Consider the following 18,218-nt stretch of genomic DNA (forward strand, 5'->3'; position numbering starts at 1 on the left):
CCAGTCGCGGACTCGGCTGGCGACAGAGGGCTAGCGAACGAGACGTCCACTATCGACCCGCCCGCTGCCGCACGCACGTGTATTCCGAGCCCCGATTCAGGACGACCAGACCGGTCGTCACCGCCCACTCTTCCAGCACCTCGCCCGAGGGTCAGTGACCGGAGATCCCCACGCCGATGACTTGGCGTTGAGATCCCCGAGCACCAGAACGGGCGAGGGTGATGGCGGCCTACGACGGCGCCCAACTCGACAAGGAAACCCTCGAAGTCGGCGAGACTCTTGTTGGGGAGAAATACGCCCCACAATGACGATGCCGCCCGAGACCGCAGCAACCCAGCCACGGCCCCGAGACGGGTCGGTCCCGCCAATAATGGCCACCAAACCGTCAGCGCACCCCAGCCAGTTGTCACGGGCGGGGATGAAGTACGGCTCGGCGACCACAGCCGTCAATCGACCACTCTGCCATGCTCTGGAGGAGATCCTGAGCTCTGGCACAGTGGTTGATGCCCTGGAAAATGGAGGTGCCCTTTGTGACACATTCCCTCGGCAACGGTCCTGGGCCGGGAGTCGGCCGCGGAGCTACTGGCCTGCGGGGGTGGCGAGGTTTCCCCGGCAGGCTTAGAGCTCCTCTTCTTTTCTTGGCCTTGCTGGCAGGCGCGCCACAGGCCCTCCGCCCACTTTGTGTCCCGCTGGCTTCCCCACAGCCGAACACAAGCAGCAGTTTGGCGCCGCGGAACACTGGGCCGCCTTGTGGCCGGGCTGACCGCAACGATAACAGAGGTCGCTGCGGTCAATCTCGGCGGTGCATTTTGCCCGGACGTGCCCTTCTCCAGGCACCGGAAGCACCGCAAAGCCCGGGGCTGCAGGAGTTTCACCCTCGCTGCAACCCAGCCAACCAGCAATCTGCCACTATCGGCGATCTTTTTCGCCGACGCTACAGGGCACCGAACAGACTACGCCGAGTCCGGTAGCGTCAACGCGTATGTCGCCGGCCCGCACCTTGTCCGGCGGACACTCTCCGCCACGAGCAACGGCCGCCGCCACCTCCTCAGAGGTCACGGAGTCGTCCAGGCCAGCAATCCGCACTTCTGCGGTTTCATTGGCCTGGAGACCCGGACGTCCTCTGGGTTGAGGACCTCCTTCATTTTGGCGGCCAGAGCGTCCGCCTTCTCGACGCTGTCGCTCGCAGCACCAGCCACCTCAAACAGCCGCGCACCCGTGGCAGCCTGCCTGAGGGTGACGGACTGGAGGCCAAGATCTGCCAATTTTATCTTGGCCTTGGCCTCGGCAATCACCGACTGGTACGTAACGCCGCGCTCCGCAGCTCCGGGCTGGAGCGTTAGCGTAACAGCCTCAGAACGGGCGCACGTATCGCCGGCGCATTGCGACCGCCGGTCTTTGGCAGTCCGTCGCGCAGGCTGCGCAACTGCGGCGCGCGCTGCTGCTGGTGCCGCGGCCTTTTGGCGGCTTTGCGGGCCTTCTTGCGGCCCACGACTTTCGCCCAGGTCTCACCGGACCCGGCAGTCGTGGGCTGAACACTCGACAGGGTTCCCTCCACGGGCTTTTCAACACCCTCCGCGGGCTTCCCTTTTGAGGCGCAGGTCTCGGCGGCTCCTCCGTCCTCCGTTTGTCCGCCGCTAATGTCGGCCGGAGGATTGCTCCTGCGGAAGGCGCCGAGATGGCCTCGATGCGAGCGTTCATCATGCTCCCGCACTGGAGCATGCAGAGCCGAACAATGCGCTCGACCTCATCGTCGGTGTGCGCGCTTGTCGGTCCCGGTGCGGGAGTGGGAGTCGCCATGGGCGGAGTGGCGACGGCGGCAGATTGTGGCTGCTGCTGCTCGCTCAGCGCAGCCACGCCGCCGGAGATCCTCCAGATCTCTTCGGAGGCGGCTGTTCTCCTCCTGCAACTTAGTGACCTCGTCTGAGGCCGTTCGGTTGAGGAGGTCTCCAACCGCCTCCTTGATGTCGGCGGCTGCCTCCTGAGGCGCGGGTGAATGTGCCCTTCAGGTTGCCGGACTGCGTGGCAACCTTCAGGACGACATCCACGCCGCCCAACACTTGTTGGCTTAACGCCACCGCCGACATCTCCCCTGAAGCCGCCAAAGCGGCACGTCGCTCGCGGGCGCGTCGGGCCATCTCTGTCACCTCATCGACCGCGACCGCCCTCCGCTGCTCTCTTTTGGCGGCGTTGAGCTCTGCTTTCGTGCTTCCTAGGGAAACACAGCTCACGCCGCCAGGGTCCTCGCTCCTGACCCCAACATCACTCTCTTCGCTGGCCGCCGGGTAGCGGGGCGCAGAAACCGCCCCGCAATCCTCGGCGGCCGCAGAGGCCCCTCCTGTTGGTGCCGGTTTTCGGCCCCGCCGAGCTGTCGGCACTTTTGGGGCCGATAGGTCCTCCTCGCTTGAGGATAGGCCTATCGACCCATCTCGGTCCGAGACTTCATCGCGCGGACGCTTCCTCCAAAATCTGGAGGCAGTTCCGCGCGACTCCCCGGACAGGACCACACTGCACGGTCTGCAGCCCCTGGCTCAAGACCGTGCCAAGATTGGTGCTTCCAGTAGCACTATCAGCAGCAGGGGCCTGGTCGCCTACCCTGCGCGTCCGTCGGTCGCCAATTTCACCTCACAGGCCCGGATACCTGTGAGCGCCGGTTGTCAGCCGGGTCACATGACATAGAATCGGTGCTTCCAGTAGCCACATCCGCTACAGGGGCCTGGTCGCCTACCCCGCGTCCTTCGGTAACCAATTTAACACTCGCAGGCCCGGATACCTGCGAGCGCCGGGCGTCAGCCGGATCGCAAGACAAGACACACTCTATATCTGACATTTCCATTTACGATATGGGTGGTACACCATCGCTTCCCAGGCGATGCGGCCACTCTTTTGGGAGGGTATTTAGTCCCCGAGGCCAGCGGATGCCTCCGGTGCAGGAACACCGCCCGCTGCTCGGTATCTACAACTAGGACACTAACCTAAGACTAAACCTAATATATTTTTGTATTTTTGTTATTTTGTATTTTTTTTTTTAACCAAAAAACCAACTAACCAACCTTTGGCACCGTGGCTCAGCACCTCGCCACGGATGCTAATCCACCAGGTTGAAGCAACCTGCGGCCTCCACCTCGGTCACCACGACAGCACGCCGCGGAGACCCGTAGACCGCGGACTGTACAACGGCCCGCGATCTACCCCACCTCGCTCAGTCGTGCACTCTGCTGCTGCAGAGTGCAGATAGGAGCCCTCGAGGCGACTCCTCCGCTCCTGTCGAAATTAGCCACGGACAACAATCTCTCTCTATCCCACCCCAAGAGATTATTGTCCGTGCCAGGGTGCACCTGGCCCGTGACTGCTCTTCCAGGACGTGTCCACAGGGACCAGCAGTTGCCGAGCACACGGGAGGAGTTTTCTGACAGGCACCCCAACCTAACCTAACCTAACCTAACCTAACCTTTTTTTTTTTTTTTTTTTTCTCGGGGAAATCCTCATGGACTTCCTCCGCCTGGGAGGCGGAGGGTGTGCCGGACTCTTACCGGCTAAAACCCCCTGTGTCCTCCTTACACGTGGGCGCGGGGCCGCGGGAATCAAATTCTTCCGCAGCCCCGCACTGGTGCTGGCCCGCCTTGCGGGCCTCGCCTCAGGCAGCGGGGGGTGAGGTGTTAAACTCCCCCGTGCAACGCCTCAGAGGCGCGCGTCGACACCCGCGCGCGCCTCCGCCTCGGGTCCGTTGAATAGGGGGCGGGGACTTCCCAAGTCCTTCGCCCTGGACCCGTTCATGGGGGGCGGAAGGGCGTTGTCTGCCCTCCTCCGGCGGGCGCCTGCTGCGGGCGGGATCGGCAGTTGAAATCTCCCTCTCCCGTTCCGCAGCTTCCTTCTGCGACATCACGTCCTCGCAGAAGGACGCCACTGCGTCCCACGACTCTGCGCTGCCGACCATCTTCCGTACCACGGCCGGCAGCGACAGATCGCCTCCTAAACCTAACCTAACCTAACCTAACCTAACCTAACCTAACCTAACCTAACCTAACCTAACCTAACCTAACCTAACCTAACCTAACCTAACCTAACCTAACCTAACCTAACCTAACCTAACCTAACCTAACCTAACCTAACCCAGTCACGCGGACACCCCCCGCCGCGAGAACACGTGTACAGGCGAAGCTCCGCGCAAAAATTTCCTTCAAAAATCGCTACCAGTGGTATTTTTCTCGCGTAACATATCGTGTTGCATACCAAACTGTGCGGAAAAATCAGGCCTACGCGCGGGTGAAAGTGTGGTGAAAATCGGTGCAGCCGTTCGAGTGCAAAGTGCAAAAAAGTGGAAATTTGCTAAAATTTTTACCTTTAAAAATTAACGCTGCCCGATCTACCGCGGCGACATATCCCTTTTTTAGTGCCAATTTAAAGCCGGGACTGAGCTCTACATTTCGGACATCATTGCCGATTTTTTCCGCCCACGTGGGCGGAAATAAAACCAAAAAAACAGTTACCACGTGGTCATCAAGCCACGCATCCAATGGTGTTGGGAGAATTCTATCCAGCCAGCATTGAAGGCCCTGCCGGGAGCTGTCACCAGCCGTTTGAAGCTTGAAGATAGGTGCTTTAGTTTTTAAGATATTGAACTTTACATTTTTTGCAAAATTTCAAAAAATCGTATTTCCAAATCTGTCGCGACGACCCCCAGTTTTTAAAATATTTTTCTATAGGTTTAAGTTAGATCTACAATATACCAAAATTTCAAAATTTTATTCCATTAGGTTTTTTAAATATACATTTTTTAAATTTAAGGGGTGACACGAGGGCACAACCCTAGTAAAAACTGTGATTGCCAAAAAACTGGGTAAATAAATTTAAACACGTGGGAATTTTTTGGAAATTTTTATTCTCATAGTTGAAACTTAACACTCTTTTTTGTATAAAATTATCGATTTTTTCTTAGAATTAAATTAAGGGTTGATCCAAAATTCCTTTAGTAATTCCATCAGAAAGCCCTTTGAAAGACCTGTTCGGCGAGCTAAAGGCGTGTCTCTGCGACGTCTAGGACTCGATCGGCTGTTGAAGTTTTGGGCGGAAATTGTTGCGAGGGCGCTGAGGTACCGCAATTCCGCCCAAACTTTCTTATTGCGATAACTTCGGTTCGGGACGTCGTACGAACTTGCGGTTTCTTTCGTTGACCTTCCGCCATCCTTCTGCAGCCCCACCTTCCCCAGGCCACAACACATGTGATCTTGATCCTAATTCCTGTCCCAGATTCACATAGAAGTCGGAGGGAAGAACGGCGAGCCCCACACGCTCCTGAGAGACGTTTTGATCCGGAGATATTGAGGTCCAAAACCTGGCAGCCATTTTGACGGCCATCTTGTTTTTATAAAACACGTCATATCTCCGGAACCAGAAGTCACAGAGCGTTGCGGTTTTCTTTGCTGACCTTCCCTCGGTAGTCTCCATCCCCCCCACTACCTTTCGAAAATAATTAAACACTAAAATTTTGGTACCATTAAAAAAATATTTATAGAGACAATATACCACCACATAGTTAGACAGTTTTTTCTGGATTTTTGCGACTTCCGGAAGCTTATAAAATTGACTTTTGTGCTGATGGTCCGCCATCTTGGATAAACTAATTCTAGGATAACTTGGCAACCGTTGGTCGTAGAAAGACGCAGTTTCCGGCACTTGACTATGCCTGTGGTGTTCTTTACTTTAATTAAGTAAGTGTCTACAGTGTATTATAAATAGAGCCATATTCTATATTGTAGCGTCGTCTCTTGATGCTTATATTTATTTTTCTTTTTCCTGTTTTTTGACCCAGGCAGTGTTTTGCTTATTCAGGACGCCGTACACCGTGTTTTTTGACCGGTGCACTTAGTTTTTACATTAAAATAACTTACTGATCCCCCCTTTACAGGGACCAGCATTGACTGTGCAGTTGTCCTCTGAAATTTATTTTACTTTCCCAAATCATGTTCCGCACTCCAGCGAAAAAGGACGAGAGCTCGCGCAGTCGGAGTCGCCGCGATCCCCGGAGAAACCCGCAACCCAACCTTAAATGTAAGGAAAAGCGTTGCTGAATTGGAGGCTGGCATAGCAGAGCCGCAGGCTAAACTGCCAGCCAACAAAGCAAAATCTACACCACCACTGGCAAAAACAACTGCCAATAAGGTTCCCGGGCCCCTGGAGACGCGGCGGGTCTCAGCGGATGCCAAAAAACCCGAGAAAAATACGTGGATCTCACGTCGGAAGCAGAGCCTGCCTAAACAAGGCGAAGCTACACTTGGGCAACTCTCGGAATCTCAAAGGAGAAATAAAAATAGAGGTCCTTGCGGCAATCGACCGACTGTTTGAGATCGTGAAGGAGTCGGGAAAGGAAGGAGCTTCACAATTTCTGCTCCCTGCAGCCGATAAAACAACCGGACAGCCTAACTCACCGAGCCTTGCGCCACTGACGAAAGCCAGAAAAACTACTCGAACGCCTCGAGGAAAATAGCACCCTCATGAAGGAAAACATTATAAAATGGAAAGGGAAGGTAATGATCTGTGTGGGGGAAGAACCTACGCATCCGTGGCGGCAACACACAGAGGACAAACCAGCGTTCAAACGCAGGAACGAACGCTACACTCCGTGGTTGTTTCCTCTACAGAGCTTGGATACAGGTGACGAGATCCTTGAGAGAGAGGGAGGCGGGCTGTGGACGCAGGAGGCTGGGTGCAAGTAGAAAGGGTCAGAAAGGCAAAAGATCGGAAGGTTATCATGGGCTGCCGAACAAAGGAAGAGAGGCAGAAAATCCGGGAGAGACTTGAAACTGTCGGAGAGAACCTCGTCGTCGAGGAAGTACGCAACAGGGACCCGCTTCTGATTCTTAGGACGTTTTGCAAATTCATAGCGACGAAGACGTCCTAAAGCCCTTAGGAATCAGAACCGGGAACTCTTTCACGGTCTCGGGGCGAGGAGCTCAGGATGGGCGTCAAGTACCGAAGGAAAGCGCAGAAACCCCACTGTAACAGCATTGTGCTCAGCGTTTCTCCTTCTATATGGAGGGGCTACTGAAGTAGGAAAGCTTCGAATAGACCTCCAGATAGTGCGGGTAGAAGACCAAACTCCTGGTGCAGTGCACACGGCTTGGTTTTGGACACAGCAAACGCTTTTGCAAGGACCCTTCCGACCTGTGCAGCCACTGTGGTGGTCCACAGGATGGACTGCCCAGACAACCAGCTAGGCGAAGCGCCTAAGTGTGTGAACTGTACCAGAGCAAAGTGAGTGGCGCTGAGCACAATGCGTTCAGCACCGATTGCCCCCTACGTCGCAAGTGGGACTCACTCGCCCGAGCGTCCGTAGCTTATTGCTAAGGTGGTCCCAGCAGCTCCACAAGTACTCCATAATCCAGGCAAACCTGCAACGTAGTCAGCTCGCAACCAACGAACTCTTGTTGGAGGCCGAATCGCAGCGAGTCACCGTTGCATTGCTTCAGGAGCCCTACGTTGGTCGGGCAAATAGAGTGAGAAGCTACCGGGGCGTGAGGGTCTTCCAGAACGCTGGTGGAGGAGAAGGGACTGTTAAGGCAGCAATTGCTGTCCTTGACCACGACCTAGATGTCATGCAGTACCCACAACTCACCACAGACAACATCGTTGTGGTGGGAGTCCGAACCAGCGCCTGGACGATCACGCTGGTATCATTTTATTTCGAGCCAGACAAACCCGTGGAGCCTTACCTGGAGCATATGCAGCGAATCGTGCAACACGCAGGACATAGCAGGTTGCTCATTGGAGGAGACGCGAACGCCAAAAGTACTTGTGGGGCAGCAACAGCGAAGACGCGAGGGAGAACTATTATGCGGGACCTTGGAGCAGTGGGGATGCACGTCCTCAATAATGGAACACTCCGACATTTGACACCGTGAGAGGCGGAGTCAGGTACAGCAGCCACGTGGATGTAACGGCGTGCACCGAGGATATGCTGCATCTGGTGGACGGCTGGCGGGTAATAGTCGGTCTAACGAGTTCCGATCACAATGGCATAGGCCTTAGTATCAGACTTCAAAGTCTAAGGGTATTAGCATTGAACGTACCACCAGACGTTTCAACACCAAAAGGCTAATTGGAGGCGGTTTCGTTTGAAATTGTCTCAAATTATGCAGGAGGAAAATTGACGGTACAGGAAGTGGGAAACATCAGCAACACAAATGCATTAGACCACATGATAAGCGCCTACACAAAGCTATCCAAGACATGTACGCATGCAATACCATCAAAAAGTCCAAAGAGGTACTTACCATGCCATGGTGGTCAGAGGAACTCGCGGAGATGAAGAGGCTCGTCGCTACCAGGAAGCGCCGAATCCGGAACTGCACCGATCCGAAGAGCTAGCGTCGTCAGTCTGTACCTGCAAGAAAAGGTATGAAACAGCAGTAAAACGGCCATAGGGAGGTTGGAAGGGTTCTCTGCTGTAAACAGACCAGGGAAGGGTTTGGGAGAATTTATAGGGTCATGGGGAGAGTCGCAAACAGAGAGAAGACCTACCGTTACAAAATGGAGGGATAACCCTGGACGCCAAGGGCTCAGTGAAGCTGCTGGCCGAGACATTCTACCCGGTGGACCGGGAAGAAGATGACAACATGGACCATAACCTCACAAGACAGAAGGCGGACAAGGTGAACGAGGTGGAGTCATGATGAACAACATGACCCACCGTTCACCCAACGAACTGGACAGGGCCATGAGGTCCTTCAACCCAAAAGGCCCCAGGAGCCGATGGCTTCACAGCAGATATCTGCACTCAGGCCATAAGCTGCGACCCTGAATTCTTCCTGTCACTGGTTAACAAATGCCTGACATGCCACTACTTTCCAAAAATCTGGAAGGAAGCAACGGTGGTGGCACTAAGGAAGCCAGGCAAAGACTCGTACAGCGTACCAAAGTCCTACAGGCCGATTGGGCTCTTGCCTGTATTAGGGAAGGTGTACGAGAAGATGCTGGTCGCTCGCCTTAGGTTCTATTTGCTTCCCAGGATCAGTACTCGCCAATACGGCTTCCGCAAAGGAGCACAGAGGACTCCCTCTACACCATGGTGCAACACATCCGCAAGAAGTTGACACAAAGAAAATTGTTACTCTTGTGTCACTAGACATAGAGGAGCCTTTGACAGTGCGTGGTGGCCTGCTATCAAAGTCCGATTGGCTGAGGAAAAGTGCCCTGTAAACTTGAGACGAGTGGTCAGTAGTTACCTCAGTGACAGGACTGTTAGCGTGAGGTACTTGGGTGAGGAGTGCAAAAAATCGACGAGCAAGGGTTGCGTCCAGGGATCCATTGCGGGTCCACTCTTCTGGAACCTCCTACTGGACCCCTCTGAAGGAGCTCGACACTGGGGCAACTACTGCCAAGCATTCGCCGACGACGTTGTCCTGATTTTCGACGGTGAAACGGCGGCAGAGATAGAGGGACGAGCCAATGCCGCTCTCGAACATGTTCGGGCATGGGGTGTCAGAAACAAGCTAAAATTCGCACCGCACAAAACCTGCGCAATGGTCTTAACACGAAAGCTAAAGTATGACACTCGCGCTTGAGCATGGGGGGGATCGACATTGGAACGTCCCGTGACGTCAAAATATTAGGCCTCACAATCGACGACAAACTCAGCTTCAACAAACACATAGCTATCGCTTGTAAAAGGCGATAGCTATGTATAAACAACTGCCAGGGCAGCTCGAGCTAGTTGGGGTCTACAGCCGGAAATCATCAGGACCATGGCAGCAGGAGCCCACGATACTGTACGCAGCGAGTGCATGGGCGCCAGCCGCAAACAAATTAGGGTCCAAAACAGCTAAACGTGGTCCAAAGGGGTTTGCGCAAAGTTGTGTGCAAAGCCTACCGCACGGTCTCTAAACTCGGCACTGTTGCTCGCTGGGATACTCCCTCTAGACATTCGGATAAGGAAGCTGCTTCACTTTACGAAGCGAAGGGGAGTGCCCCAGCCAACACTGGGAGATAGGAGATCGAGCGGATGGCCTCAACCCTTGAAGCCCCTCACCCGCAGAATTGGTGACACTGCAGTACGACAGCATAGCGGACGACGAAGAATACAGAAACCGGGTGAGGAGTTTGCTGTGCGCATTTTACCGACGGCAGTAAGATACAGGGCAAGGTCGGCGCGGCGCTATCTTTGTGGGATAGTACCACCGAAACAAAGGCTCTTAAACTTACTTTGCCGTCATACTGCACTGTCTACCAGGCTGAATTGTTGGCACTGCAGAAAGCGGCAACTGAAGCACTCAAACGCCGGAAAACACGTTCGGCATCTTCAGCGACTCTATGGCGGCCCTGCAGACAGTCACCAACGTCAGTGCTCCCCATCCTCTAGCAGTGGAAACAAGGGACACCATACGCCGCTGGCTCCAGAACAAGAGTGTCTCCTTGTTCTGGATAAAGGCCACACAGGATTGGAGGGCAATGAGCGGGCTGATCAACTCGCAAAAGAAGCCGCCCTAAAGTCGAAGAAGAAGCCGGACTGACGACTGCCCATCTCATTCGTCAAGCGGCAGATACGTATGAGGTCGCTTGACGAATGGAATGGGAAATATAAAGCCGGAGAAACAGCCTCCGGCACTAAACTGTTTTCCCCGACGCAATATCCGCGTACGGTATCGTGAGGAAAATTGACCTCACGTACATAAGGACACAAATCTTCACTGGGCACGGTGGATTCTCCTCATATCTGACACGATTTAAATGTAAGGAGAATTCATCGTGCGCCTGTGAACCTGGAGTCGAGGCGTTGCCCACATCCTCCTGGGTGCCCAATTACAGAGAGCACGTTTTGAGACGGACAAGAGTTAACAATGAGCCTTACAGCAACAAACCTCCACAATGACAGATAAAAAAGACCGGCCGAAATTTTTAGATTATTGCGAAAAATAGTTAGTTTAGTAATAAGTAGAAATAAGTTGAAATATGGATACTACCTATATATTGAGTATATAGTTTAAAGTATAATACGGAAAAAGTATAAAATATAAATAAAAGATCTGGGCTCAAAAAAAAGGTCTGCCTCAGATCAGGGTAGATTAAGGTAAATCCTCAGATATAAGGTCAAGATTCAAGATAAATAAGATAAATCTGTAAGAGCTCGACAAACGTTGGGATCTTTCTGAGACAGGGTGGGGTTTAGTGGGTCAGCCTGGGGTCAGGGATTCCCACTTTCCACAACAAAAAACCTAAAACTAACCTAACCCTAACCTAACCTAACCTAACCTAACCTAACCCTAACCTAACCTAACCTAACCTAACCTAACCTAACCTAACCTAACCTAACCCAACAACCTAACCTAACCTCTTCTTCAAACCAACCTAACCTAACCTAACCTAACCCCAACCAACCTAACCTAACCTAAAACCAACCTAACCTAACCTAACCTAACCCAAATCTTTGAAAAATATTTTTTGACGGTTTTGGCATCCCAGTAGGCTCCTGACTCGGATTACATAAAATTCGCTTCAATCTAGGCTCTTTTACACAAATTTAGCGGTTTTTAGCGTAGGTTGAAGTACTGTTTTATCCAAGAAGTTATCAGAACAATTTTGACCAATCAGTTGACCGGGGCGCAGTCCCCAACATAAGATACCTTTTCTCACGCAGTGTAACGTGTCTTTTGACTGCTGATTTTTACTCTAAAATTTGAACCCACAGCTTTTGGCTGTCGACTTATCTATTCTAGTCAACTGTGACCGAATTTTTAATTCGTACTTTACTATCTATGCCTATTTATTTAATTATTTTATTTTACTAATATACATATTTGACTGTTTTAACAAACTATTTTAAAATAATTATAAATCTAGTACAATTGTGACCAAATATTTCAATTTATTGTTTATGATTTGCTAATTTATTTACATTATTTTATTATCACCTCTGACAGTCGTATTTAAAAATATTATCTGAAATTAATCATCATTATCTTTATCATTGCACACAGCCCTATACACTGGACGGTGCATTGCACAAGGACGAGCACGCGACGACGGCTCGTGAAGTATCGGTAACCAGGGCCCTTTGGACATCGATCTCGATCCTCAGATCGAGATCCGGACAATTAAAAGGAAGCGCCGGCCCAAGAAGAGTCTCCTGGCTTCTCAAACGTGAGCCCGGCTCAGCCGACAAACACTAGCGTCAGGAGGAGCATCGAGGTGTTGGAGGCAAACCAACCCTTCCCCAGCTCGGCACCTGCCGCCCCAGTGAAACCTAAATCACAACACTAAAGAGCGTGTCACCAGCTCCAGAGAGGCTCGCTGGGGTGGCAGAGGCCTCTAAACCCCAGCCTCCGTCAGTAGGGTGCAAGCCAGGAATCTGGTTACAGGCCAAGATTGCTCTTGGCCAAAGTCGGAACCTCCGAACTGACATCAAGGAGGACGTCACCCTGGCCATTGACACCCTCTATCGCATGGTGAGGGATGGAAGCGAAGCGACAAGGGAAGGGCCTTAAAGCCACAAAAGGAACAGCCTGCCACTGTTGAAGCGGTGCCAGCGGAACGTTGCAGCCACCCAGAGTACTCCCAGCTGCTCTCCTCACTGGCGGACCATAGCAGGTTGGTGAGGGAGAGCGCCGAAAAAATGGAGGAACTAAAAGAAAGTCTGTCCAAACACTCGACAGCGCTGGAGGCGACCACATACGCGGGGGTGTTGGCCGCACCTAAGCCGCTAGCAGCATCACCGCGACCAACACTACACTCGGTGGTGGTCGCCTCCAACGACAAGCAAGAAACTGGCGAGCAGGTGCTGGACAAGATCCGCACTGCTATTAACGCCAAGGAAGGTGGCTACCGGATCGACAGGGTCAGGAAGGCAAAGGACAGTAAGGTCATCATCAGCTGCAGGGACGAGGGGGAGCGGAGCAGGGTCCGGGAGAAGCTAAGGTCGGCCGGTCAACAGCTGACCGTCCAGGACGCAGCAAACCTGGACCCGCTCATTATCCTCAGGGACGTCCTCAGCTATAACACTGACGAGGACGTCACGAAAGCCCTGAGGACACAGAACAGCAAGCTCTTCACCGACCTTGCGGCTGAGGATGATCGACTTGCAGTAAAATATAGAAAACGGGCCGGAACAACCTTATGTGTCACATTGTCGCGAGGGTCTCCCCACCCTCTGGAGTAGACTAACAGGGTGTCTGCCGTGTATATAGACATGCAGCGGATCAGGTGGAAGATCAATCTCCCCTGGTCCAATGCTCTTTGTGCCTAGGATATGGGCACGGCAGACGCCTCTGCACAGAAAAAGAAAGCCTGCAGCCACTGCGGTGGCCCTCACTTACGCAATAATTGCCCGGAGGTGAAAGCCAATGCGCCCCCCTCCTGCTGTAACTGCACTAGAGCCGGGCTGGAGGGAGCGACGCATAATGCGTTCAGCCCAGACTGCCCGGTGAGACGCAGATGGGACGCATTGGCTCGATCAAAGATTGGATACTGCTGAGGGCGCCGTAGTGGAATTAAAGTCATATAAAATCCTGCAGGCTAACCTCCAAAGAAAGCAGCTGGCGACCGCCGAGCTGCTCGAGTGTGCTTCACGGTCGAGAACGGCTTTTGCTCTTATTCAAGAGCCTTACGTGGGCTCTGTCCGGAGAATGCGGGGCTACCGAGGGTCGCGGATCTACCAGGCTTCGGAGGAGGGAGAGGGTACTGTGAAGGCTGCCGTAGTAGTATTCGACCATGACCTCGATGTAATCCAGTGCCCGGAACTCACCACCCACAACATCGCTGTGGTGAGGATCCGGACCCGAGCCTGGGAAATCGCAGCGGCGTCGGTATACTTCGAGCCGGACAAGCCCATGGACTCGTACCTGGAGCACCTCAGAGTGATTCGGCGGAAGTTAGGAAGTCGCCATCTTCTCATTGGAGGCGACTTCAACGCAAAAAGCCCATGGTGGGGGAGCCTCACGGAAGACAGCAGGGGGAGGAGCTGTGCTCCACTGGACGAGCTGGAGTTGCAGGTGCTCAACAGCGGCACCCTGCCCACTTTGACACCATCCGAGGGGCAGGAGATACAGCAGTCACGTCGACGTGACGGCATGCTCCGCGGATCTTCTCTGCCTGGTGGAAGGCTGGAAATTGACGAAGGTCTGACGAGTTCCGACCACAACGGCATTAAATTCAATATAAAACTACAAAATCATTTGGCATTGCAGTAAAATCAACGACTAGGAAATTTAACACCAAAAAACAAACTGGGACCAGTTTCATGAGAAACTGGCCCAGTTTAAAATAGAAATGAACATAAATAAAGAAAAATTAGAAGAAATTAATAATAAAATAGATTTAGAAACCACTATACAAAATTATTTAGATATAGTAAACAAAACTTGCGAGGAGACATTACAAAAAGAAAAATTCTGACAAAATTACTTTGCCGTGGTGGTCCCAGAGAGCTCGTCAGCCTAAAGAAGGCGGTAGCCACCAGGAAGAAAGAGTCCGCTGCGCTGCTCCAGTCCGAAGGCAGACCGTCGTCGAGGAGTACCTGCAACTAAAACGAATATGAGGCAAAGGCCAAATGCGCCTCAACTAAGAGCTGGACAGAGTTCTGCACCAAGCAGGACAGGAGGGATGTGGGAGGGCATCTACAGGGTGATCGGACGAACCGCAACACGACACGAAGACGCAACCCTAACAAAAGTGGTGTGAATTTGACTCCGGCAGAATCCGCGTCGCACCTGGCTGAGACCTTATCCCGAAGACCTGGAAGAAGACACAGAAGAACACAAGAACATCCGGCGTTTGGATGCGTGGTAACCGGATCATGATGAAAACCATGACCCGCCGTTTACAGCGCATGAGCTTATGACCGCGGCGTCCTCCTTCAACCAAAGAAGGCGCCAGGTGCGGACGGTCTCACCGCGGACATCTGTCGCCAAGTAATCCTCCAGGACCCCGAGGCGTTCCTTGCCCTGGCCAACAAATGCCTCAGTCTGGGCCACTTCCCTAAGAAGTGGAAAGAAGCCACAGTCGTGGTACTGAGGAAGCCGGGCAAGGACAACTACACAACGCCAAATCATACAGGCCAGGCTCCTGCCCGTGTTAGGAAAGGTCCTGGAGAAGATGGTCGTCACGAGGCTCCAGTGGCACCTAGTACCGAGGCTGAGTACCCGCCAGTACGGCTTTATGCCCCAGAGAAGCACTGAGGACGCCCTCTATAATCTAGTGAACCAAATCAAGGTCGAAATCAAGAACAAAAGTTGGTCACCATCGTCTCACTGGATATAGAGGCGCCTTTGACAGCGCCTGGTGGCCAGCCATAAAGGTCAGACTGGCGGAGGAAAAGTGTCCGGTCAACATTAGGCGGCTACTCGACAGCTACCTTGGCGACAGATGTGTGCGACTAAGGTATGCCGGAGTCGAACACTTTAGAAACGTATAAGGGTTGCGTCCAAGGCTCGATTAGCGGGCCGATGCTCTGGAATGTCCTCCTGGATCCTCTCCTCAAGAGCCTGCAGGACCGCGGGGTTGTGTGCCAGGCGTTCGCCGATGACGTGGTTCTGCTGTTTGCCGGACATACTGCGCTGGAGGTGCAGCGACATGCCAATGCCGCCCTCGAATTTGTTCAGGAGTGGGGAGTCAGAAATAAACTCAAGTTTGCGCCACATAAGACCTGCGCAATGCTGCTGACTAACAAACTTAGGTATGACACCCCACTCCTGCGCATGGGCGGGTCGACATTGGCATGTCTCGGATATAAAATCTTGGGCCTGACTATAGACGACAAGCTGACTTTTAACACCCACGTCGCCAACGTCTGTAGGAAGGCCCTAAACATAGCGAAGCAGCTGCAACGAGCTGCAAAAATCAGCTGGGGACTGCACCCCGATGTCATCCGTACCATATACACGGCAGCAGTGGAACCCGTCATCTTATACGCCGCGGCCGCATGGTCGCCCGCAGCCGAAAAGATCTGTGTCCGCAAGCTCCTCAATACCGTCCAGAGGGCTTCGCACAAAATCTGCAAGTCCTACCGCACCGTCTCCCTAAACTCGGCCCTACTACTGGCCGGGTTACTAGACCTGCGTGTAAAGGAAGCAGCCGGGCTATACGAGGCAAGGGGTCGACCCGGCTAGTGCTAGGAGACCGGGAGGTCGAGCGGGTGGTAGGATTTGCGGAGCTGCCACATCCCGCCTTGCGTATGGGCCTGACCTTCAGAAGTCTAGACGACCGAAGCCTGGTAGACCAACACAACGTGCAGTCGCTCAGAATATTTACAGACGGCAGCAAGCTCCAGGGCAAAGTCGGTGCTGCGCTGTCCATATGGGACGACCAGACCGAACTGCGGAGCCAAAAATTGAGCTTGCCAGCGTACTGCACAGTCTACCAGGCTGAACTCCTGGCCATATGCAGGGCCTAGAAGCCCTGAACAGCGGAGCAGAGAGCTGCGGAATATACAGTGACTCACGAGCTGCTTTGCAGACAGTGACCAATCCCGGGTCTATGCACTCCCTCGCAATCGAGGCGCGCCGAAACCTCAGCGTGGCCTTGACCCGTGGCAAAGCTGTGACCTTGTTCTGGATCAAGGCCCACGCCGGCATCGATGGCAACGAGCGCGCCGACGAGCTTGCAAAAGAAGCAGCACTTTCGAGTCGGAGGAAGCCTGATTATGACCGGTGCCCGATCTCATTCGTCAAGGGGGATCTTCGAAGCGACTCTCTTGACGAATGGAACAGGAGGTATAAAACGGGCGTGACGGCCTCCGTCACGAAAGTGTTCTTCCCGGATGCGAGGGAGGCATATCGCTTGGTGCGCAAAATACAGCCGCAGGGCATCGTTACTAGCATCTTTACGGGCCATGGGGGGTTCTCCCAATACACACCGCTTCAAGTGTCGGAGAGCCCGTCATGCGTCTGCGACCCTGCGGTTGAAGAGTCTGTCCAGCACATTTTATTTGAGTGTCCAGTGTTTGGGGCTAAACGCTACAACCTCGCCCAAAAAATAGGAAACAATGTGACGATCGGCGAAGCCTACGGGCTCGTCGCAAGCAAAAGAACAAGAGCCGAATTTATGGAATATGCGGAAGCCATATGTAGGACTGTAGTGGAAAGGAACGCATCGGACTAAATCCGAGCGTTTCCCTCCCCAAAACTATAAAAGAGACACAAATCGATAAGACATAAAATGTCTCTGATCATGTCAGAGGTACACCTGACGGCAGGAGTGGGTTTTAGCCGGTAAGAGTCCGGCACTACCCTCAGGGGTGTCCATGAGGATTCCCACTCCTGCCACACAAAAAACCTAACCTAACCTAACCTAACCTTTTTTTTTTTTTTTCTCGAAATCATGGACTTCCTCCGCCTGGGGAGGCGGAGGGTGTGCCGGACTCTTACCGGCTAAAACCCCCTGTGTCCTCCTTACACGTGGGCGCGGGGCCGCGGGAATCCAAATTCTTCCGCAGCCCCGCACTGGTGCTGGCCCGCCTTGCGGGCCTCGCCTCGGGCACGGGGGGGTGAGGTGTTAAACTCCCCCGTGCAACGCCTCAGAGGCGCGCGTCGACACCCGCGCGCGCCTCCGCCTCGGGTCCGTTGAATAGGGGCGGGGACTTCCCAAGTCCTTCGCCCCTGGACCCGTTCATGGGGGCGGAAGAGGGCGTTGTCTGCCCTCCTCCGGCGCCCGGAGCGCCTGCTGCGGGCGGGATCGGCAGTTGAAATCTCCTCTCCCGTTCCGCAGCTTCCTTCTGCGACATCACGTCCTCGCAGAAGGACACCACTGCGTCTGACTCTGCGCTGCCATCTTCCGTACCACGGCCGGCAGCGACAGATCGCCTCCTACTTCATTTGTGAGGACACGGCGCTGCTCCTCCCAAGCAACACACTGAACGAACGTGTGTTGCGCCGTGTCCTCCCGCCATGGACGCAGTGGTGGCACCGAGCGTCCGGCTCCCTGCCTATGCGACACAGGTACTTGCCGAAGCAGCCGTGCCCCGACAGCACCTGCGTCACCCTGAACGACAGAGCCGTGCCTTCTCCCGAGCCAGTCGTCGAGCACTGGCCGGATCTCGACGGTGGCGAGGCGGCGGTAGGGCGCAGAAGCCTCTGCCGCCATTCCGCCACCAAGACCTGACGGAGTCTGCTCGGCGCTGCGCTATCTGCCGCTGCACCGGCCTCGAGTCCCGTGCCGCTCTTCCTCGCGCCACCGATACAGCGACGCGAGTACTTTAGCCTCTAGGTCCCAGGGCGGGGATCCGGCCAGGA

The 18,218-nt window shown here is 53.8% G+C and overlaps 1 protein-coding gene across 1 annotated transcript; it reads left to right on the forward strand.

The window, feature by feature from the left end:
- Positions 1-16,368: 16,368 nt before the first annotated feature.
- Positions 16,369-17,088, forward strand: LOC135118294 (uncharacterized). Its single transcript, XM_064039847.1, has one exon. The coding sequence runs from the start codon at positions 16,369-16,371 to the stop codon at positions 17,086-17,088; it is 720 nt and encodes a 239-aa protein (XP_063895917.1).
- The last annotated feature ends 1,130 nt before the right edge of the window (positions 17,089-18,218 follow it).

This window comes from Helicoverpa armigera, chromosome 20 (assembly GCF_030705265.1).
Source record: "Helicoverpa armigera isolate CAAS_96S chromosome 20, ASM3070526v1, whole genome shotgun sequence".
NCBI classification, from domain to species: domain Eukaryota; kingdom Metazoa; phylum Arthropoda; class Insecta; order Lepidoptera; family Noctuidae; genus Helicoverpa; species Helicoverpa armigera.

What these genes read in the sequence shown, in the direction of transcription:
- LOC135118294 (XM_064039847.1), top strand. Translation starts at nt 16,369, where the DNA reads ATGCAGGGCCTAGAAGCCCTGAACAGCGGAGCAGAGAGCTGCGGAATA.